General features: G+C 37.2%; 1 protein-coding gene across 1 annotated transcript; it reads right to left on the bottom strand.

Moving 5' to 3' along the window:
* Positions 1 to 10,378: 10,378 nt before the first annotated feature.
* On the bottom strand, positions 10,379 to 15,178 carry LOC110018527. Its single transcript, XM_020715863.1, has 2 exons — positions 13,746 to 15,178; positions 10,379 to 10,523 (listed from the first exon to the last, which is right to left on the bottom strand). The coding sequence occupies exons 1-2, from the start codon at positions 14,453 to 14,455 to the stop codon at positions 10,379 to 10,381; spliced, it is 855 nt and encodes a 284-aa protein (XP_020571522.1). The 5' UTR covers positions 14,456 to 15,178.
* Between the last annotated feature and the right edge of the window lie 7,120 nt (positions 15,179 to 22,298).

The following is a 22,298-nucleotide window of genomic DNA, read 5'->3' as shown; positions in this document are numbered from 1 at the left end:
GATGACTACCTCTATGGGAAGAAACTTCATCTTCCGTTACTGGGAAAGTGACCAGAAAAGATGAACGAGGAGGAATGGAATCAGTTGGATCAACAGGTTCTGAGGGTTATACGATTAACCCTATAGAAATCGATTGCCCACAATGTCATCAAGGAGAGGACTACTGCAGATCTCATGGCGGCTTTATCATGTATGTATGAAAAGTTATCGACGAATAATAAGGTACATCTGATGAAAAAACTATTTAACTTGAAGATGACAGAAGGTGTGTTTGTTGCTCAACACCTAAATGATTTCAACACTATCACGAATCAGTTGTCGTCTGTTGAAATTAATTTTTATGATGAGATACGTGCGTTGATATTGTTGACTTCATTGTCAAATAGTTGGGAAACCATGAGGATGGCAGTTAGCAGTTCTAGGGTACATCTAAACTAAAATATGATGTTATTTTTTATTTTATTTTAGCTAAGGAGGCGCGCAAAAAAGATTCTGACGAGACCTCAAGTTTGAGTTTAGCACTGACTGTTGATTCCAGAGGGAGATCACGGGACAAGAACTTAAATAGCGGAAGATCAAAACCAAAGTCTGGTCAGCAGGCAAACTGCTGGAATCAAGACTGACCACATAAAAAAGGAACTACAGGAATCCTAAGAAGAAGGAGAATGATGATGCTAATGTTGTAGATGAAGAAATACATGATGCACTATTTCTGGTAGTTCACAGTTATATTGATGACTGGATACTGGATTAAGGGGCTTCCTTCCATACATTTTTCTGTCAGGAGTTAATGCGAAATTATGTTGCAGGTAACTTTGGGAAGGTACATCTGGCAGATGGAAAAGTTCTGAACGTGGTAGGGATGAGATATGTTGATATTGCACTTCCTAACAAGAGCAAATGGACTTTGTAAAAAGTTCAGACACATTTCTAAGTTGAAGAAAAACCTCATCTCCGTTGGGCAGCTCAATGAGGGTGGTCATTCGGTGGTGTTCTCATATAGCACTTGGAAGGTTACCAAAGGAGCATTAGTACTGGCAAGGGGTAAGAAAACTGACACACTATATATGACTAGATGTTTACTCAGGCAGGGACACATGAGTCAGAGGTGCGTTATGGGAAAGCAAGAGAAGATCAGTTTTCTGAAAAGTGACAGAGCACCAAAGACAGGAGACAAATGGTGGAGAACCACATAACTATGAAGAAATTTTGCAAGATGAGAATTCAAGCAAGTGGGAGCTGACGAAGGAGGAGACGGATTCCCTAATATGGAATCAGACTTAGGAGCTGGCCGAACTTCTACCAAGAAAGAAGACATTGCACAACAAGTGAGTGTACCGGGTGAAGACTACGCTTGGTGGCAGTAAGAAGTACAATGCTGGACTTGTTGAAAAGGGTTTTCAACAGGGGCAGAATATTGCTCATGCAGTGGGAGTTGTAAGCAGATACAAGAGTAACCCAAGAAAGAGCTTGGTGATACAAGACTACGTTGACGGTGATAAGCCAACTGAGGATGTTACTCGTGAGAAGCTGAAGTTGTGCTCGACTTCAGCTGGTCTTCTGGGCTTCGAGTTGCAAAGGTGGAGGATATCATGTTTGAGGAAAATGTCGGTACAACTAGTAGATGATGCAGTCAGTAGATGATGCAGTCAGTGTCCTAGTCTCCAAGTGGGAGAATTGTTGGGTAATGTGGAGACCCGGTCCACCAAATTTAATTAGCTTCTTAATTAAGAATCTCACATACCGGTCAACTACCTTCCCACCTACCGCTCACCTACCTCCCACCTACCACTCTCTTAGTTTCTATAAATAACATCTTATGACTTGTCATAAGCCATGCCAAGGGCTAAGCCAAGTCCTCTTGAGAGCTAAGAGAAAGAGGAAGAGAGAAAGAGAGGAAATGAGAGAAGAAAATAGAGATTTTCATGTAAACGTCGATGCGCTCGACGGTGTAATTTCTTGAAGAAATAAAATCCGCTGCAGTTCCGTGGACGTAGACAAATTTGTCGAATCACGTAAATCTGTGTGTCGCTCTAGTGTTTTTCTACGTGCAATTTTACTCGTTCCATTTTTCACTTTATTGTCGTCGTTTTTCATAACAAATGGTATCAGATATTGTGTTTGAATCTAAGGAAGAACGATGGACGAAGACGAAGTAATGACATTGGGGATCGAGAAGTTCAATGATACAGATTTTGTTTATTGAAGGATGCAGATAGAGAACTACCTCTATGGAAAGAAACTTTATCTTCCGTTGCTGGGAAAGAGACTAGAAAAGATGGACGAGGCGGAGTGGAATTTGTTGGATCGACAGGTTCTGGGGGTTATACGATTAACCCTGTCAAGATCGGTTGCCCACAATGTTATCAATGAGAGGACCACTACAGATCTCATGACGGCTTTATCAGGTATGTATGAAAAGCTATAGGCGAATAACAAGGTGCATCTAATGAAAAAGTTATTCAACTTGAAGATGACGGAAGGTATGTATGTTGCTCAAAACTTAAATGATTTCAACACTATCACAAATCAGTTGTCGTCTGTTGAAGTTGATTTTGATGATGAGATATGTGCGCTGATATTGTTGTCTTCATTGCCAAATAGCTCGGAAGCCATGAGGATGACTATTAGTAGTTCTGCAGGTAAATCTAAGCTGAAATATGATTATATTCATGATTTGATTTTGGCTGAGGAAGTGCGCATGAAGGATTTTGGCGAGGCCTCGTGTTCAAGTTCGGCACTTGATCAGGTGCAGGCGTGCGTGGGGGAGGGAGATAAAGATCGTCACCATCTTAGAGCAGGATACGGCCGGACAATCCTAGCGAAGGAAAATGCCTGGAAGCAGAAATATGAAACCAGAAAACCAATATTGAACCCTAAACTCAACAACACACATATTTATAATAGACCAATAGGCAGCAATTCACGCCCAATGAAGGAGTCGGCTGGTCCAACATCCTACTGGACCGAGACTCCTTTTGAACCTGAACTCGAACCCCTAAGCTGGTTCAGATAAGTATATATATATATATATATATATATATTTGCACGCGCGCGCGTTCGTGTCTTTGTGTAATTATCCCTGTTATATATCCAATTACTCGAAGATTTTCCAGGCATATTAAATTGTTGGAATGGAAGTATAAATCAAAATTTTAAATTGCCAATAAATGTAAACAAGTAAGTTAATTGAATGGACTATGTGAGAGATTAAAAAAAAAATTATTCAACTTAGTAAAGCATAAACAATACGCTATTTTAAGATGTATTAACCAAAAAAGGAAACAGAGTAGGAGTTCAGGACCTGACCAGCTTATGCTGACCAACTGAATCCTCTACATTCTCCTCAGTGTAAGCTCTCAACCTGTATGCAGCGCAAGGGGAAGGGATTGGGAAGAAAGAAAACTAATAATAAAAAAACTGATAAAGAAAACTGAACAATGGGAAGTAAAAAGGCTTACAACATCCCTTTCATATACAAAGTTAAACAGCTTTAGCAGCTTTAATAAATCCTATAAATCCAGGTGTTATGATGACTATGTGATTTAAGATGACGCCGCAGTTTTTATAATGAGACTTTTTATAGCTAATGGGTACAACAGTCATTTGGCTATGACACGTGTTTAACCAGTCATCTTGTATGAGTCATTGTCTATATATATGTAATGATGCATATGAGTTAAGAGAGTTAAGGACGACAGAAATTCTGAGAGCAAGGTGAGGAACCAACAAAATTTTTTATGGAGATCAAGATCGATAGAGAGCTAGAGAAGATTGGTTCGTCTGAGGAAATTGTGCGGTGTAATCTTCAAGATAGTCTTAGTGAATTGTTTCTTGATTCCCTCATGTGGACGTAGATCTTATTGACTGAACCACGTAAGTTCTTGGTATTCTTGTTTGCATTTTCTTTGCGGTTTTCCTTTTCCCGTTTTGCTATCCTGCGATTTTCTTGGCAGCAGATTCTGCTACACCAGGTTTACTAAATTCTGCCAACAAGTTTTAGTAAGCAAATTAAATCACTTAATTACCAAAAATCTGTCAAGAAAAGGAAAGATTAACAAATTAATTTAATTACCAACTGATGCCATAAATATAAGTCAATGATGAATAATTGAATATAGATGACCTGGTGATGTATGATGTCACATTTTGGAGCTAAATTAATATTTCGTTCTAGAATTAAGTACCCATCATTACTTTTCTTTCATATATTAGTTCGGGGCATTTACATATTTGACTTCCAATTCCTATGTATTTACATACCTAGCACATAAGTTTTGCTTTTTTGCATTTATACCAGCCAAATATTTCATATCACAACAAAATACCGCTTTTTAACTTTTAATAAGTGAAATACACCTTTTCATGCATAAGAAAGGTGGTATACATGTAAAAATTGAAGTTTAGGTATTGAATATGTAAAAATATAGGAATTGAGTGGTATGTATGCAAATCTTCCTATTATTTTTCACTGAATCTATATTTTAGACCTCATGTCATTGGTCCTCATCATACCAACATGTTTTAGTGATAGTCGTTAGATTGTAGTATGTATTTGCTTGAGCTAAGCACTCTTCCGTTGACCATATCATATATCAATACCACCTTGACCAAAACAAGATGATTTGACTGCACCTCACCTCCCCTCTCACTATCTCAGCAAATAAAAAATAATTTTATTTACTTAAAAATTAAAAGCACCTTTCCTTTACCACTTTTCCTTCAAAAACATTATAAATTTTCAAAAATCTCCAAACAATGACCATTCAAGCTTGACTCCATTCCTCCTTTCGTACGCTGTAACATTCATCTTTTGTAACTTAAGCGACTTCATGGAAGTCTATAAATACATGGGAATTGGGAACCATGACGAACTTGTCTGGCATGTCGTTGCAATTTGTTTTATGAGTCTGCGCAATTTGTTGTGTTGGTGATGAGTAAATGTTTGATGAACACTTATGTTATGTTTGTGCAACTTGTTGTGTGAAGGTGTACAAAATGTTATTGTTCTTTTATATATTATTATAAAAGTAGTATAAGTTCGCGCTAGTTATGCATCTAATTTTAATGATGCAAAATAACGTCGTTCAAATTCCGACTTTGTTAGAAGCTTTTTCCATAGTTAGATTTTACTTCCATACGAATTTCACCGCAATATTCTAACGGCAAACATTTCAAATACAACCTCCAACGCGACCATTAAAGCTAGCAATTCCCAAAACAAATTGCCTTTGTGACCCGCATTTTGGCGTTGGACATTTTGTCGTCGTAAATCCGTGATAATGAGGCTTTGAGTTGGATTTTTATCCTATTATCGGAGGAAATGTCCAACGCTAAACTACAAAATACTATCGCCTATGCATCATTATAATATTTCAATATCATCATTATCATCATAAATCACACCATAAAATGGCAAAGTTTGAATAACATCATGAAATATAGCATGATGTGGCATACTTTAGAGTCAGAAGGTTAATAACTACATATCATGAACTGAATCATATAACTTAGCTTAAATCTGACCCGGCACCCAGCATTAGTTGATAGTTTCGATCAAGATATGCAATTATATCTCCTAAATGCGCTAATCTCAGTGAAAAGAAAGTGCTTAATACGTGATTGAGACAACCCGCTTCCTCATGGCTTTATCTTGAGGACTTTTCAACTAGATTTGATATTTGTAATCATGGGCATGGCAATAGCAAAAGAATTGAAAATCGCTTAGAAATAGCATGATAGGTAGAATCAAGTGCATTGTGGCAGCATGCAAGTGGACATATTATCATAACTATGAAATTTACTATGATTTATGATCATAGCATAAATATGATATTTAAAATTGAAATTATAAAAATAAAATAACATTGGAGTCATAGACAAAACAACAGAGCACCACAATGGACACATGACCATCACAATGACATAGCATATAGAAACAAGGATTGTACAATTGACAAGAATACATAATCACAACAATTGTATGATATTTAAAAATCAAAGACAAGAACAAGGAAGTTGTCATGGCATTTATGACATTCGTATAAGGTGTAGCTTTACATATATGATTTGCAACAATATTACAAATGATAAATAGTCAAGACAGATCATGTCATTTTATGAAAACTCTGAAATAATGTGATTTTGCATGCATTACCAAATTTTATCAAAGAGTTAATTGCAGCATCACTTCAGCCTAATTAACACTTCATGTAAGAAAACCTCAATAAATAAGTACAATCTAATACAATAGGTCTAGAAGAAAACATTAGTCTTAAATATAAATGAGATTACCACTAAAATGACTTTAAATGGCTCATTGACCTCAACATCAAATTAAAGTTGATTCCTTTCAATAACAAATGCTCATCTTGGACGACTAGCAAACAATAAATCACCTTACAATACTAACATCTCACTCTCACATAACTGATAAATACCTGTACCTCTCCCTCACTTTCACCCTTGGCTTGAGCCTTCATGAGAAAGAAAAGCCAAGTAATGGAAATCCATAAGTTTACACTCATAAAAAATATTGAGCAAATAAATAATTTGAGTAATATTTTAGTCCAGATTAGTTTATCTGGTTCAACATAGCTTATCTGATTTTGTGGTTTCTTTAATTCTATAGTTTACTATCATTAATTGGATTTTCACTGATTCCGTTGCTTGTTGTTTTCAACTGATGTTCTATCAGACTGTCCACTAGTTATTTGGTTGGACAGTTAGACATGGATGTTCTACAAGCCCATTTCATGTCTATGAGGCCTCTGTTGCTATCTCCGGAGACTTGTGGTTCCTGCATATGCAGTTGGACTTATCTATTGGTTTAGTACCTGGTATTCATCTATGAATTAGTCTAAGATAATTGCCAAGTTTGGAGTTCTTTGTTGGGTAAGCTTTACTGCTAGTTTGAAGCTAAGCCTTCAGGTCCTTTGTTGCCTATTGGATCAGGCCTCTAAAGTTCCCGCCCATGAGTTTGCGAGGACTACTTCCCGCTATTATAATTCTATTTTACAAATGCTTGGATTTGCATTGGTTGTTGACAGAAATTCTACAATTGAAATTAGCGACGGGAAAAATTTGAGACTGAACTTTAGGACTTTGATATTTAAAAGTAGAATATTTGAGGCATGTAATGATACCGGAGTTAACCGACATAACAATAAGAAAGTAAATAATATCACTGAAATTCAAATAGGAAATTACAAACATAAATAAGAAATAATAACAGACACGACACACTAACTCTCGCTAAGGTTGAAACAATGGGAGGCGGACGGGTTGGTTGGCTAGTAGAAAACAACAAGGCAACAATTTCCTGGTCAGGATAACAAGCACGAAGCAGATATTGATGCATGTCCGGGAGGATGGCAGCAAAAGGGGAGGGCTGGAACAGTGCTAGGTGGCAGGGAAGTGGTTTTGAATGGTTGGGACAACATTTCTAGAGGGCCGAAAGTGCAGCAAGGTGGCAAGGGAAATGGATATGGGCAGCTGGAACAACAGCTAAGGGGCTGGGAAGGAGGCTGGAACAGCTAAGGGGCGGGGAAGGAGGCTGGAACGCATGAACTGCAGGAAACAGCAAAAAGAGGTTGTTCCGGAGAACTACAATAGGGATAGGACGTCCAGGAGTAATGCGGGAGAATTCGAAAGGGGATAGAAGAAGATAATCACCACATCGGGAGAGAGATACAGCCAGAGCAACACTCAATCTCTCAGATACAACCCTCGAAGATAGAAAATGGACGTCGGCGGATGTCCTAAACAAGCTATTTCATCTCCTGCGATAGCGTAGAAATCGCGGCTTGAGTCCCATGTTCGAAGCAAGAGCACTCTTGCGTTAGTCTTCTGGGTTTGGCGAAGCTTCGATCTCATCACTTGAAGCTTCTATCGCTTTATAGTATGACATCAGGCCAGTCCTGTTGAAGGTGGCGGAGTTTCATGACCTTTCGAGGTTAAAGACTCTTCAACTGTTGCCTGAGAAGCACCTTAATTCCACTGGTGACTCCACAGTCTCCCAAAACACATGAGGTGCTCTCCCCATTCAAGAGCAGCGAACCATATCAGTCCAATTTTATGGGAACTCACTATTGAATTGAACTGAATATGCATGGCACATATATAATGCTAGATCCTTTCAAAGTAATCCAAGGTTAGCTCAATCAGAATGAAGCAAGGGCGGCTTGAATCTCCCTGAACGATAATAGCCAAGATGTTAAGTTATCAAACAGGATGTCCTAAATCTCACTTTATACTAGTTGCCTTGTGTTTGAAGCTAACTCTTCTGTCTTGCTATCCTCTATCGTCACCAAAGTGGATCCTCCCGACATTTCTCTACTGGCACGAGCACCTGTAGTCTCAAACTCCACAGAAGGTAAGAGGACAATGCGCTTTCCATCGTGATTGAATGAGTAGGTGTTCATGTACCCAACATGTTGAGTCCTACGATCATACTGTTATGGTTTTCCCAACAAAAGGTGACAGACATCCATGAGTACCATATCTCACCAAACCTGATCTTGCAACTGACTCCCAATCGAAAACTTCACGAGACACCTTCTGTCAATGTTGACCCTATTCTCCCTCTTCAACCACGTCAAGAAATATGACTAGAAATGCTTCTAAGTCATGAGGCTCAAATTGTACACTATTTGCATAGACACCCCGTTCTTACTGCTCACTCTATCAATGATGAGATTGCATACCTTTCTTTTCACGATGCAATGGGTGTAAAATATGTTGTGGTAAAGACACTGCTGCTTCCTGTAGGACCCGTCGAACGACGAATATCACCCCCATCTAATTGAAGATGGTACTCCTCACCCTTTTTTCAGCTGCCTCTCCGCCGTTCATTTCCTCCACTGCACCCTGCTCGGTGAAGAACACAACTTAACTCACTGGGTAGCTAAAAGTAACGTGTCCAACATAATGTCATCTAAAGCATTTCCTGGTTGGGACTGTAGTGGGCGTGCAACTCTTCTCAGGCTTCTTCTTACTCATACCGGCTTTGTCCTATTTCAAACTAGTCTGCTCCACTCCCTAAGGTGTGCTCCTCTTGAGGTCTCCCAATTTGAGTAGCTGCCTAACTAGCGGTGGTTGTCTACTCTGTTTCTGTTGCTTCTCCACTTTCAGTGTTAAATTCTGCACTTCACTCGGTGATTAATAGGTTTGTAGTTGAACCACATTATTGATGGCGGACTTCATGCCTCCCAAGTACCTATTTATGTTGTACTTCTTCGACTCCTTCAGTTCACACTTTAATTTAAACTGCAAAAAATTCGGTGTACTCCATTGATATCTCCTTCTGTTGCAGGTAGAGAAACATTAAGAAAATATTTTGGCGATAGTACAGGGGTTGATACTATCACTGCATCGATTTCTTCTTTTTCTCCCAAGATGTGATTTTGTATCGTCCTTTTCTCTGATTCTCTCTGTTTAGGATCTCCCCCCACAAAGAGACATTTTTCTTCAATTTGATGACGACGAGCTTCACTCTTCAGTTTGTATTCAAAGAATTGTTCAACAGTTTGCATCCACTCAAAGAAATCATGTGGATTCATTCACCCCTCTAAAGTCTAATAAGTCCACTTTCACTCCCGAGTCTCAGTATTCTCCAACAAGCACTTCATCTCTGCACCTTCCAATTGTCATATCATCTTTATATCTTCTAACAGGCACTTCATATCTCGGTCTTCTTTGATATTATATCCCAAAGTGTCCTTATTGATCCTCCTCTCCATTGAAATCATCCCTATGAAAGAGATTCAAATGGTCTTCTTGCTCTCCTCGATGCATTTCACTATTACAGTCGATGGAAATCCCGCCTTGGGCCCTTTTCTCAATGGCATCGAGCCGTCGCAGCACTTCGTGAAGTACTCATCGTATGTTACCTATGGTAAATTCTTGATCAGGTTCCGGCAATTGCCTCCTTGGTGATGGTGTGGTTAAGATTTGGGAGAGGATAAGTGGAAGGAGGTGTGTAGGTGGAAACAAAATTTGGGTGGAGGTAGGGTTGGATAGTGGTGGATGTTAGGAACCTTGAGATAAGACTAAAGTTAGGCTAGCTCAGATACCAAATGATACCGAGGTTAGTAAGTTATAATATTATTACTGAAATTCAATTAGGAAGTTATAAACAACCAACTGAAATAGAAAATAACAACAAACATGACACACTAACTTTAACTAAGGTTGGATTAAGAAGAGGTGGAGGTGGTCGGTGAGGGAAGGGAAGGTGACGGGATGGTGGACAATGTGGTTGGCTAACGGAAAACAACAAGGCAACAATTTCCTTGATTCCCGACAGCAAGTAAACAGATATTGACGTCACACGGCTGTCCGAAAAGATGGTAGCACAAGGGGAAGGTTGGAATAGCCGCTAGGAGACAGGGAAGTGGTTCAAAATGGTTGGAACAATAGCCAATGCTGCAGAGGGGCATTTCTGGAGGACTGAACCTACAGCTAGGCGGCAAGAGAAATGGACATGGGTGGCTGGAACAGCAGCCAAAGGGCAAGGAAGGTGGCTGGAATGCAGGAATTGCATAAAACAGCAAAAAACAGTTGTTCTGGGCAACTAGAATAGGAAATGGGTGGTCGGGAGGGATGTGGGAGGATGCGAAAGGAATAAGAGAAGATAATCATCACCTCAGGAGAGAGATACAGCCAGCACAGCACTCAATCCCTCAGATACAAACCTCAATGAGAGAAAATGGATGTCGGCTGCTATCCTAAACAAAGTCACACCAAAAATTAACTTCAAATGCTAATGCAACACATATACAGGAAATGACTAAAAATGAATGAATTATAATAGAAAATAAATCATAAAAAGAAGGAAAACAAGACTTTTGACCCGCCTCCCACCTCTTGCAATCGCACCGGAGTTGCGGCTCGTGTTCCGAGTCCGAAGCGAGCACTCCCACTCAATGCAAGAAAATTCTAATGATTTTTTATTGAAAATTTTTTTCTTCGACAGTTTATTCTTTTGCATGAAAATTGGATATGCATTTTTTTGGTGCAGTTAAACTACATTATATAATTACAATGGAAGTCAACTCTTTATGTCGGTGTTGAGTTATGGATTACCGTGGAACAATTTTTCCTTAATCTGTTTTCCTCTATAAAACTTATTATTAGCTTGGCAGTATTCTTTGATTGCTCAAATTTGACATAATTGATAATCTAATTATGGTGACTAAATTAGAATTGCAATTTAATTTTACATGATTTGAATTTCTAGCCACTTTCTTTAAATTTTCTCATCATTGCATTATCGTTTATGTTCCACTTCTCATGTTTAGTGTCTCCATTTAAAGAAAGAAAGTTATTGAATTATTGAGTAGTCCGTGATTAGTAGATCTTAAAATCACTTATGTGATATACACGTATCATTTCATCCTAGAGAAAATAATTCTTGACCATACTACATTACTAACGTATCATAAATGAAGCAAAAAAATAACAAGAAAGGAATGAGGGGCCAGGCCATAAATAAGAAGAAAATTAAAGGAAGAAGGTTAATGAAAGATATTGAAGGCTTCCACATCAATAAGTCATCAAGAATTTTGGCGAAACACCATCAGAACTAGTTTGTAATATAATTCTCTTTAAACTCCTTCATTGCTATTACCCTCATAAAATTTACTACATTATGTACTCATAAAAAATAAAAATAAAAAATAATAATAAAAAAAAAACATTTTTTGACCAACTCTCACAACAACTCCAATTAGAATTTCCTATTACTAGGCTTACCTATCCCAAAAATTTCATTACATTTACTTAAGGGCTTAAAATCAAAGCTATCTCTTAACATTGATTAACATTAAAAATATTTCATAGATTATGGCCCTTTTTTATGCTAAAAACATTCATAATAAACGATTTTGCATCTATGATTGAAGAGGAAGGATTATCTAACTCATTCTCCTCAATTCTACTTCCAAAATCAGTGTAGTAGATGAGAGTAGCTTATCCAACCTAAAAAGAATAAAAAACAGGGTATGATGTATGCATTACTTGTGATGCTTGAGCTAATATATCTGCCTAAATTTAAACAAATAGAATAAATAAAGTTAGTAACCTGACCAGCTATTAGGAGCCCTTTTATTCCTCAATGTGATCTCATAATCTAACATTAGATCAAGGGGAAGAAAGAACAAGAGATTGCAAAAAATAAAATTAATCAAAACATGCAAAAGGCAAATGGAATGCAAAAGAAGCCAAACCAGATTGATTCAATAACATTTTATAGTTTTCAATTATAGAGATCTTAAAATAATAATAATAATAATAATAACAACAACATTGACAAGGAAGAATAAATAATAGGAAGAACAAGATTTACAGCATCCTGTTCACCTCACACAAGCTCACTTATATATAATAATAATAATAATAATAATAATAATAATAATAATAATAATAATAATAATACGAAGTGGCATTTACATACATAGCACAAAAATCTTATGTATACATATCTCACACCTATGCTTTCATATTTACACACAAAACACTCAAACCTTAATTCCACATAAAAAATAACGCTATTACAACTGTTTAAAAGTGAAATACATCTTTTCATGCATAGGTTTAAAGTACCAAATAATTATGTGCTACCTATATAAATTTTCTTATAAAAAAAGGGTCTTCAAATGAAGTTATAATATTTTTGCTTTGTACGTGTCTAACAACTCCAATACTATGCTCATTTCCTTGACCAATGATTTAAGAACTCAAAGAAATTCATAATGTTGTGACATACATAGAATCAATTCATGTAGAAAAGCAGTAATGTAGAGTTAGAGATTAGCAGTACATAGTAAGTTTTTTCACAGAGATTGTGATATTGTATTTATTTAGGCGATCCAGTTTAGATTCCAAGCTAAATCAACATAATGAATTGGTAAAAATGATTCGGTAAATATGCTAGAGGCAAATTCTTTGCATTGAAATTAATGAAATATTAGATCAAAGTGTTGAGAAATCAATAAATAAATAATATTTTGGCTTACAAGTTAAAAATGTGGTGCCCTAAATATAAGTGTCAAAATTCTCATGACATTTTAATCATCATTGTGAAACATTGATAAGATGCTTTAAGCTCAATGCTAATGACAATTAATGGCTTGGAAACAAGTGTATGTGGGAGAGCTTGGGATGTTACCATCATGGTGGGATTTGAGAGAAACTAAGAACCATCAAGTAAAATCCTTCAAGAAAAAATACTTGTAAAATCACTTCTAAGAGTTAATCTAAGAGATTGGATAAGATTTGAGAGGTTCATATATCCACTAATTAAGCAAACATCAAAAATAAAAATTTATTCAATATTTGAATATATTTTTAATGATACACTTATAGTCTTATTCTATCATAAAATTGTTTATTTTCAGTGTACATTTTTATGTTTTTTTTTGATCTGGGATGCATCACATTTGTGTTAAATAGAAGCTTTTTCAAGTGATTGTAATGCTAAGAATAGAATAGTATAAAATTGGCCACTTTGAGGGTCATTTACTTTTCTTCTATCTATTGATACAAATGAGCATGCAAACCTAAGAGCATTATCTTTTCAATATTTCATTATATTATTAATTGCGGCATGCCTTAGCGGTCAAGAAACTCTGGTGCTATTATATAGAGGGGAAGACATTGGCGAGTTATGCCAGGGCTCCCGTGTTTTCATTTTTTCTCTAGCTTCTCAGTAGTACGCCAGGTCTCCTCGATCTCCCCCCTTCTACCTCTTATATGATCGCTCTTTCGACACCTCAACAGGCAATCCATCAACAAGAATTGTCTGATTTCCTCTAAATTTCCATAGGAGCCTCTTCACCACCATCACCCTCTTCTTATCAACGCGGATCACAAGGCATGGATCCTTCAACCCAATTGTCTCACATTCTATCATCAAATCATGAGCTTGACCTCTGTCGCAGAATTGAGCCTTTGTGCAGTATATCTTCTTACCAAATATGTGTTCCTTCTTGGCTATGAAGGTGGCATTATGAGGAGGTGGACCTGCATTGGTCTTTCGATATGCCTCTTTGAGTAGATCACCAAGAAGAAGAACTATGTGAAAATCAAAAAGAACTGCAACATAGAATCCTTCTACTGGTTCAGGTCCAGAGCCAAACTTTGCATTAGAGAGATCCCAGAAGACATCTACCTTGGTGTTGTCCGCTTCAGTGCTCTTGGAACCTTTTCTTTTGGAGAACAGCCATGGCTTTATATCCACCTTGCAGAGAGATTGGTTGTTCGAATCATCAACTCCGATGCTGAGACACTGGCCCATTATGTTCTTGCTCCATGTGATGGAGATCATACAAGAGGTGCCACAGAGATGAGTGCTGTAGATGCAGGTAACTAGATTCTGAGAAGTTTTGCTGGAATTAGATGAGGCATCTGAAACTTGAACTCCGCTTTCACCGAAACAGGAAGGGAAATCCCTCATCCTGATGTCACCGGGATCAAATTGGGGGATTTGGGTGGATAGAATTGGGTGAAAACAGAAGAAAAGGGGAAATATCAACTATGATCTTGCCCGGAAGAAGAAATCAAGTACTGTAACCGAAGGAACGGAGAAATTGAAGAACCCATGAAGAACGGAGGAGAGAACTATTCATGTGTTTCTAATTGGGAACAGAAACGCAGAAACCCTAATTCGCCATGTAGATCTCTTTTCCAAAATTGCAGTAGTGGCTAGCAGAGCCCATGAACCAAGAAGATTTCGATAGAATTCGAAGAAAGCTGCGAACTTTCGCCTCTGATTCAACAAAAATCACAAGATCCCACCTTCCCCAGTGCTAACCTAATTCCAACTAGAAACCAACACGGGATCAGGGAATTGGAAGCGACGGGAGGATGATGAAGAAAGAGAGAGAGCAAACGAAGAGGAAAGCAGACAAACAGGCACTAGTTTCTGTAAGTTAGCTACATCCACAACATCTACTTAAATAACTACGCCAACTGATAGAAGGAACCTCCACAAGTAACTTCAAAGATCGAACTTTACCGAGCGAAGCCCACATGCACGGTCAAACAAAGATCCAATTCAATCCAAGGATAGATTCCAGTGGGAAAACATCAAAGGCTCGTCGGGTCACTCTCCTCAACCCAAATCGAGCCTCGAGCTCAAACAGCAGTGATGATAAAGCAATTTCTAGTCTCAAAGAAGCAGCTTTCCAGATTCAGATACGTATGAAAGATAAAACAGTCAGCTATGTAAGGATTAAATTTTGGGCAAATTTACAAATCTAGATATTTCTTATGCATTTGCAAATCTAACTACTAAAATTTAATATTTACACTTGTAATACATTGGTGGCATGCATCTATGCTTGAAAATGTGTATGTAGGTGATATTTTAAATGTAATGTTAAAATTTAAGGGACATATACATACATAGCACTCAATTCTTATAGATTTTCATATCTCAAACCAAAATTTTTATTTTTATATGGACAGCTCCCAATTCTTTTATATCACATCAAAAATAGCACTAATTACACTTTTTATTTGTTAAATCCGTCTGTTTAAGCATAAATAGTGCTATGGCTCGAATGATGAAATTTTAGATCCGAAATTAATAAATCCATAAGAAATAAGTGCTACTTCTGTAAATTTTCCAAAAATTTAAATGGTATGCATGTAAATATGAACTTTTTTAGGTGTTAGATATGTAAATACATAAGAATTGTGTGGTATTTATGTAAATAACCCTAACGGAACTTACAGCCGGGATTGAACTGCGTCCACTTACGGGAAGGCAATAAATGAGGAAGAAAAGTGTGCCGTTAGTTTTCTTTAAATGCTAACGTAGCACAGTTGTCTGATAATTACCGGTTTTATACATTTCCTCTTTCTTGCATTCATTCATATTGTGGGTGAGAAAGATGCTTCCAATTTTCAATATTAATTAGCTCCAATTTTAAGACATAAATGCTTATAAATAAATTTATTTTTTTTATTTTTATTTATTTTTATTTATTTTGTATACATCTAAATGCATTTATTGGATAACTCCATAGATATGGGCTCTCATATGATGCACCTAGAACACTTCATAATTATACCACATTAATTGAAAATAGAGTGAAGACTCTTAAAAATGTCGGTTTCGAGCATTCACTTTTCCAAAAGAGCGAGATAAATGTATTATGTACATCTAGTGTCACTTAAGCTCAATCCGATATGCCTTAGGTGGGTAGGAGTTGTCGGCAGACACTTAGCCTTCTGGCCAACCAGAAGGTGCCATCGGGTAGCAGAGCAACTCATCTGCCATCATGGCTAACTTAGTTCTAGTTATATCAAACACTAAACGTAGCTATTTGCAAGAACTTTTCGTTCGAGATGTGCCTTGTAGAATTTGAATCAATCAATGTGATGTTCATGGAAGTTGTAAACATATATATATGAATCCAACATATTAAATATTGCATGATATTGACAACAATGTAAAAAAATAACTCTGGTGGGTTCATAATTTAGAAGTGACACAGAGCTCAGAGGATCATAATCAATCAAAATGATGATAATAAAAGATTTAGAGTGTTAGAAAAGAATCTATAATATCAAAATCAAGGTAACTAAGGGTGTATTGACACTTTTATATAACTTTGCATGATGCTCCCACACTTTTGTTTAGATGTCATTTCTTTTCAAAATTGATATGTCTAAGTTATCAATTAAATGAGATAGAATAAAAGAGTTATAAAGACATTATGTTTGGCTTCCAATATATATTGTGTATACCCAAAAATTGTCTGCACAAATTTCGAGGTAATCTGAATGTCCAGATCATAAAGCTGACTAGCTGAAAAACTGAAAGTCGAATGGTAACCAAGTGACCGAACGAAGGTCCACCTAGGCCGACCAAGAGCAAAAAAATCTTCGAACGATGGTAAAAAAAAACTCCAAAGATGGGTATCCCCCAACAGTTTTAGGCATCAACATAAAGCTCTCTCAACAACTCCCCCTAAAAATCTCCAAAGATCACTAGAAAATATCAAGTGAAGCAAACCGACCAGCGACCCTAAGATCGACCGGCTACCACTCTCAAAGCCGACTAAATTTCCAAAACAAATTTCGATCGGTATCCAGATAAAATAGTTGACCGATGCTAGCTTTGTCGACTGATCAAAAGACCTTACGATCAGAAGGTCCAGTTCATATAAAAAGATGTCAAAATTAGTTAAAAGTACGAAAAGGCACAATAAAAACAATAATGTCGTGTAACCCCCTATTAAAGAAGTGGCTTATATGTAATGTTTCACTTTATTGCCCCGTATTTTATAGAAAGAGGAGTCCAATACATGTAAAAATGGTTTTTTTAGCTCTTCTCTCTGGACCCATACTTTGTAGGGAGAACTCTCTCCCTTTTCCTCTTGTAAACTTTATTTTCAATATATAAAATGGGTCACAGAGCTGGAGAATATCAAAGTTTGCTCATACGATATATATGTGTGCTCTATAATTTATTTCTCTCTTTTTCCCTCTATCTTTCTCTCAACTCTGATTCCTATCGCTCTGATTCTTGGGCATGCCTCACAGAACAAATCAAGATTCAATATCCTAAAAGGTGTAATGAGTGTGGAACATGCCACCAACAAAAAGAAAAGCGACACTAACAAGAAGAAATTGATCTAAGAAAATTCTTAACCTGGGAGCATGATACGGAGTTTACGCAATATATATGGAGCTTGAAACGTCATTTATGTCGTCTTCTTAGAGACTTTGGCTAGTAGGCGAGTACCTCTGAACATATGTTTGGCTCCCAATGGTTAAAATAAGCTGACCGACACAACATGTTTACTGTTCGAACCATCCCAAATGACTGACACACTACTTACAACACGAAGTTTTATCCCAAAAACTTATTTAATCTGATGAAGTTTTCTAACATCCTCTTGGGTCCGATTGACACTGGAGAACTTGAACCTAAAAACTCACCGACATCATCTCCCTCAGGGGTCTTATCGGCAGAATATTCCATAATACTCCCACATCAAAAAATTTGTCTCTAAGCGTGTATAGGATAAAGCCCTGGAGATAGTCCCTTACTCGGTAACGATAAGTTATGGGATTGATAAGACGCAAATCACCCCATCGGCCACTCTCGATGGCTACCCATGCAAAGGCAGTGATAAGACATGTGTAAGACCCGATGAATGGTGAAGCTCGACGAAGTCGATGATCCGATCAAGCGATTTAGAGCTTGATAAGTATAAGAAGTGAGACTAACAATTGTGATAAAAAATAAAGGCGACTGACACCGACACTATAGATGTCTAATCGGCGCCCCAACAATAGGACTGATCCACATTGCCAAGCATAAAAATCCAATCTCTAAGCTCAACATCGATGTCACTCCAGATGAGGTTCCCTCTCTAGCAGTAAATCTTGGTGCTTACCCCCGCAAAGGCAGTGACAAGATTCGCTTTAGTACCGATGGAAGGAGTGGGCTGACTGAAGAGACAAATTCGACTGAAGCATAATGAGACAGGCAGTGTATGTTGGGCTGCACCGATTTAAAAAGTATGATCTTTCATAGGTTTGAATCATCCAATGAATAGATTCTCATCAACAAGCAACTATCGCAAAAAATAATAAAGTTAATAGTTGAAGATATGAATAACGTCCAAATGGTCTCATTCTATTACAAAAAGAAATATACAAAATTTTCATTATTATAAGAGTTTATAAATGTAAATTTTACAAATAGATTTTTCCAATAGAAATATAGCTAAGTATCAGGGTGTCGGCTGGAAAGATCCTCCTTCACCTTCGGCGTCCGAGTCATCCTCGAACAATCCCTCGGAACTGGTATACAAGGCAGCAAATTCCTTCGGGTCAGCATTACCACGGAACGATCAAACCCAACTGAATGAATCAACCGATTGTAGTGATGCTGGCTGTTCGAAGACGTTTGCCTAAAATTTTCTTCTATGTGGGTTGGATGGAAGTGACTCAATAACTCTTCTTTTGTCTCCATAGTCGCCATCTCCGCCCGCAACTTGCAATTTTCTGGGTCGGCAATTAATAGGAGATCCGAGATGGTAGAGAGCTCTTCTTTGGCCATTGCTAGCTTTTTCTCGGCCACCATGGCTTGCTTTCCAGCTTTCATTGCAAGCATGTTCGATATCTCGACCCTCTCCGCAACTGCGGCCCACCTCATCTTGGCCCGTTCCAGAGCCATCAATTGAAGGTGGGAGGCTTCCCATACCTTCCAATGGTACCAATCAGCCTTCTTCTATAGATCCGGTTGCTTGAGCATGCAAAGAGACACTGCAAACTCTCCTGACCAAAGAAACTCTAAAAATGCAGAAGGGTAGATCTCAACAGACGATGAGTTGCCATACAAATCCACCGACCGGTCAATGACAATGAAACGACCATCCAAAGAGTTCCAAATTTTGGTCCCTTGACCCTGAGAAGGAACCCAGCCAGTAGTTGGGGGAACCCTTTCGCTTCTTATGATAAGATAGAGGAGGTGGAGGTTCCTTATCCTTGCGGTGCATAACTTCTTCAGAAGATCCCGCTTCCGAATCGGTTTTAGATTCGGCTTCCGCTATAGTAACTTCATTTCTTTAAAGACATTCACATCGACAATTATAAGTTTGATGATATTGGAGATTAAATAATATAAAATTTAGCACCTAAAATTTACAATTTGAATATTATGTCATGATCCATGTCCAATTATGTTGATTTAAAGACAATGTATCCAGATGATGAAGGAATGACTGCAAGGGAAATTTACATACGATGTAATTATTAGCATTTTATATCTTATATTAAAATATAATAAATTTAATTTATATAATCCAATATCAATATAATTATACCAAAATGAATTATAAAATAAAATAAATAAATAAATAACAGCATAATGGAAACCTTTGTGCGAGCTGGCGAGGGGGTGGATGATTACCAACCTCACATTTCCTAATTATGTTTAGTCTTTTAAATAATTTGCCACCCCTTCTATTTTAGCTGTATAAGTCGGTCATGATTAAAAATTAATTAGGGCGTGGGCTGCATGATAATTAATGACTTTTCTTAGAGCATTTTCATACATACCACTTAGTTTTTATATATTTACATTTTTAGCAGTTAACTTTTACTTTTTACATCTACACGACCAAAGTCATTCATGCGACGTAAGACGTACTCAGTGCTGCGTACATAATGGAGGTTATATTCACATTATATCCGCATTATATCTGTGTATATCGCTTATAACTTCTATCTAACCTCCATATAGTCTACTTGTAACCTATTTGAACTAACAAATAAGTTTTGCGCTTCTGTTTTCACATATCTATAGGTTACATGGAAGTTACATGAGGTTAGATGAAGGTTACATAGGATATAACGCGAATATAATGCCGACATAAAGCAAATATAATATTCATTATGTACGTAGCGTTGCATATGTCTTACATACACAATTTTTTTCCCATCAAAAGGCATTCTTTTTCATGTTTAGCTATGCTGACAGATAAGTAAAAGTTGAAGTTTAGGTATATAAATACATAAGAATTCAGAGGTATGTATGTAAATCTTCTTTTTTTTAAGAAAAAAATTGTTAGTGCAAGCAAATTAAAGATATGTATGTAAAAACCCCTATTATGCTGACAGAAAAGTAAAAGTTGAAGTTTACATAAGAATTCAGAGGTATGTATGTAAATCTTCTTTTTTTTAAGAAAAAAATTGTTAGTGCAAGCAAATTAAAGATATGTATGTAAAAACCCCTAATAATAATTATTAATTTTTTATTAACAAAATTAGTTGAAAATGTAATATTGGGTTGTTGAAGAAGGTTTGGTGGGTTTGGAAAATTGAATGCACGCTAATTATTGTATGAAACCTTACGAATTGATTTAAGGTTAAAAATGATGCTTGTTGTAGTATTTATTATGGTTATAATTATAATTATAATTATAATTACTATAATTAAATATGTAATTCTGAGCTTTCATTTTCTTGTGACAGTAGAAAGAGACTGTTAGTTCGAACAGCTAATAAGGCTACCTTTGTTGTTTTGTAAAAGAGAAGTTAAGCATGATTTAAAAATAATTTACATACATACCACACAATGCTTATGTATTTGCATCTATAACCCCTAAATTTTCATATTTACGTTCATAATACTCAAGTATTGTAGCATCACTTAAAAAAATTCAAAATAATTAACTTTTTAAAAATGAAATTCACCTTTTCATTCATACATTTATGACATTACGTTTAAATGCATAAAATTGTGTGGTATGTATATAAAATTTCTTTCACGGTAATTTTTTAAGCAAGAGCATTCGAAGTCTGGTTAAAAGTCATCTAGAAGTCGGATTTTAGCAAACTTATAGTCAAAATGACTGGCTCGACGAGACGGCCTCAGTGGTATCAAAATCAATCCAATCAGAGTTAAATTAGGCCTAGATCAAGCTTTTAAACCGCATTTAGAATATTTTTGGCTTATCAGAAGGTCAAATGGATTCTGAATATAACATTCTATAGTCAAATCGAGCAACTCAGCAAGGCAAATCCAACGAGTCCAGTATCACTCAATTCTAAAATCATTAAGGCACTAAAGAGTCCATCGAACACCATCTGATCAAAGGAATCTCTCTAGATCGTTCGACCAAGAGTGATTCATATTTTGTCCTATTTTGCAACCAAGAATAATAGAAACCTAAACCCCTCATGAGGGGACGTGGACTATGGGCAAGTGGAAGACAAGAGCCGGCATGAGAGGAAGCTGCAGCTCAGCATTTTGCACTGCAGATTCAGCCAACTTCGGCTGTCGTCGCCTTCGGCCTCCTCCGCCTCCGGTCGTTGCTACCTCTTCCAGCCACCACTGTCCAGCATATGCTTTTGCAACTGCAGCCGCCAACCATCCTCAACCACTTTCGGCCTCTCGATCTAGCAGCCATTGGCAAACGTAGCCTGCAAACTCTGGCCACTGCCATAGTCACCGACCAACTTCGATCCTAGTCACCTTCAACTAACTCCAGCCACACCCTCCTCTAGCCAACTTTCTTCGGCTAACTCTGGTCGCCACTACACTCCGCCCAACTCTGATCGTCGCCATCTCTGGTACCTGTAGTTGTTGTCGTCAGCCATTATCAATTATCATCAGTTGTCATATGCCCTTTATAGAGAAGTCTGTTGTGAAGTCACAATATGCACTGTGAAACCCCAGCGTACATTGCAAAATAACAACACAGCCCAATTATGGTGCAACTACACCTCTCAAAGATGACATAACAATACATCCCAACGATAGTGACTTTCTC

This window comes from Phalaenopsis equestris, unplaced genomic scaffold (genome assembly GCF_001263595.1).
Source record: "Phalaenopsis equestris unplaced genomic scaffold, ASM126359v1 Scaffold000024, whole genome shotgun sequence".
NCBI lineage: Eukaryota > Viridiplantae > Streptophyta > Magnoliopsida > Asparagales > Orchidaceae > Phalaenopsis > Phalaenopsis equestris.
This window is presented reverse-complemented; position numbering and strand designations above follow the sequence as displayed.

Bases quoted from the DNA above. Each gene is read 5' to 3' on its own strand.
- LOC110018527 (XM_020715863.1), bottom strand. From the start codon at position 14,455: ATGAGGGATTTCCCTTCCTGTTTCGGTGAAAGCGGAGTTCAAGTTTCA. The intron at 10,524-13,745 runs GTAGAAGGGGGG...CCTGCATTCCAG, and splicing joins AAAGAGCGATCATATAAGAG to CCACCTTCCTTGCCCTTTGG.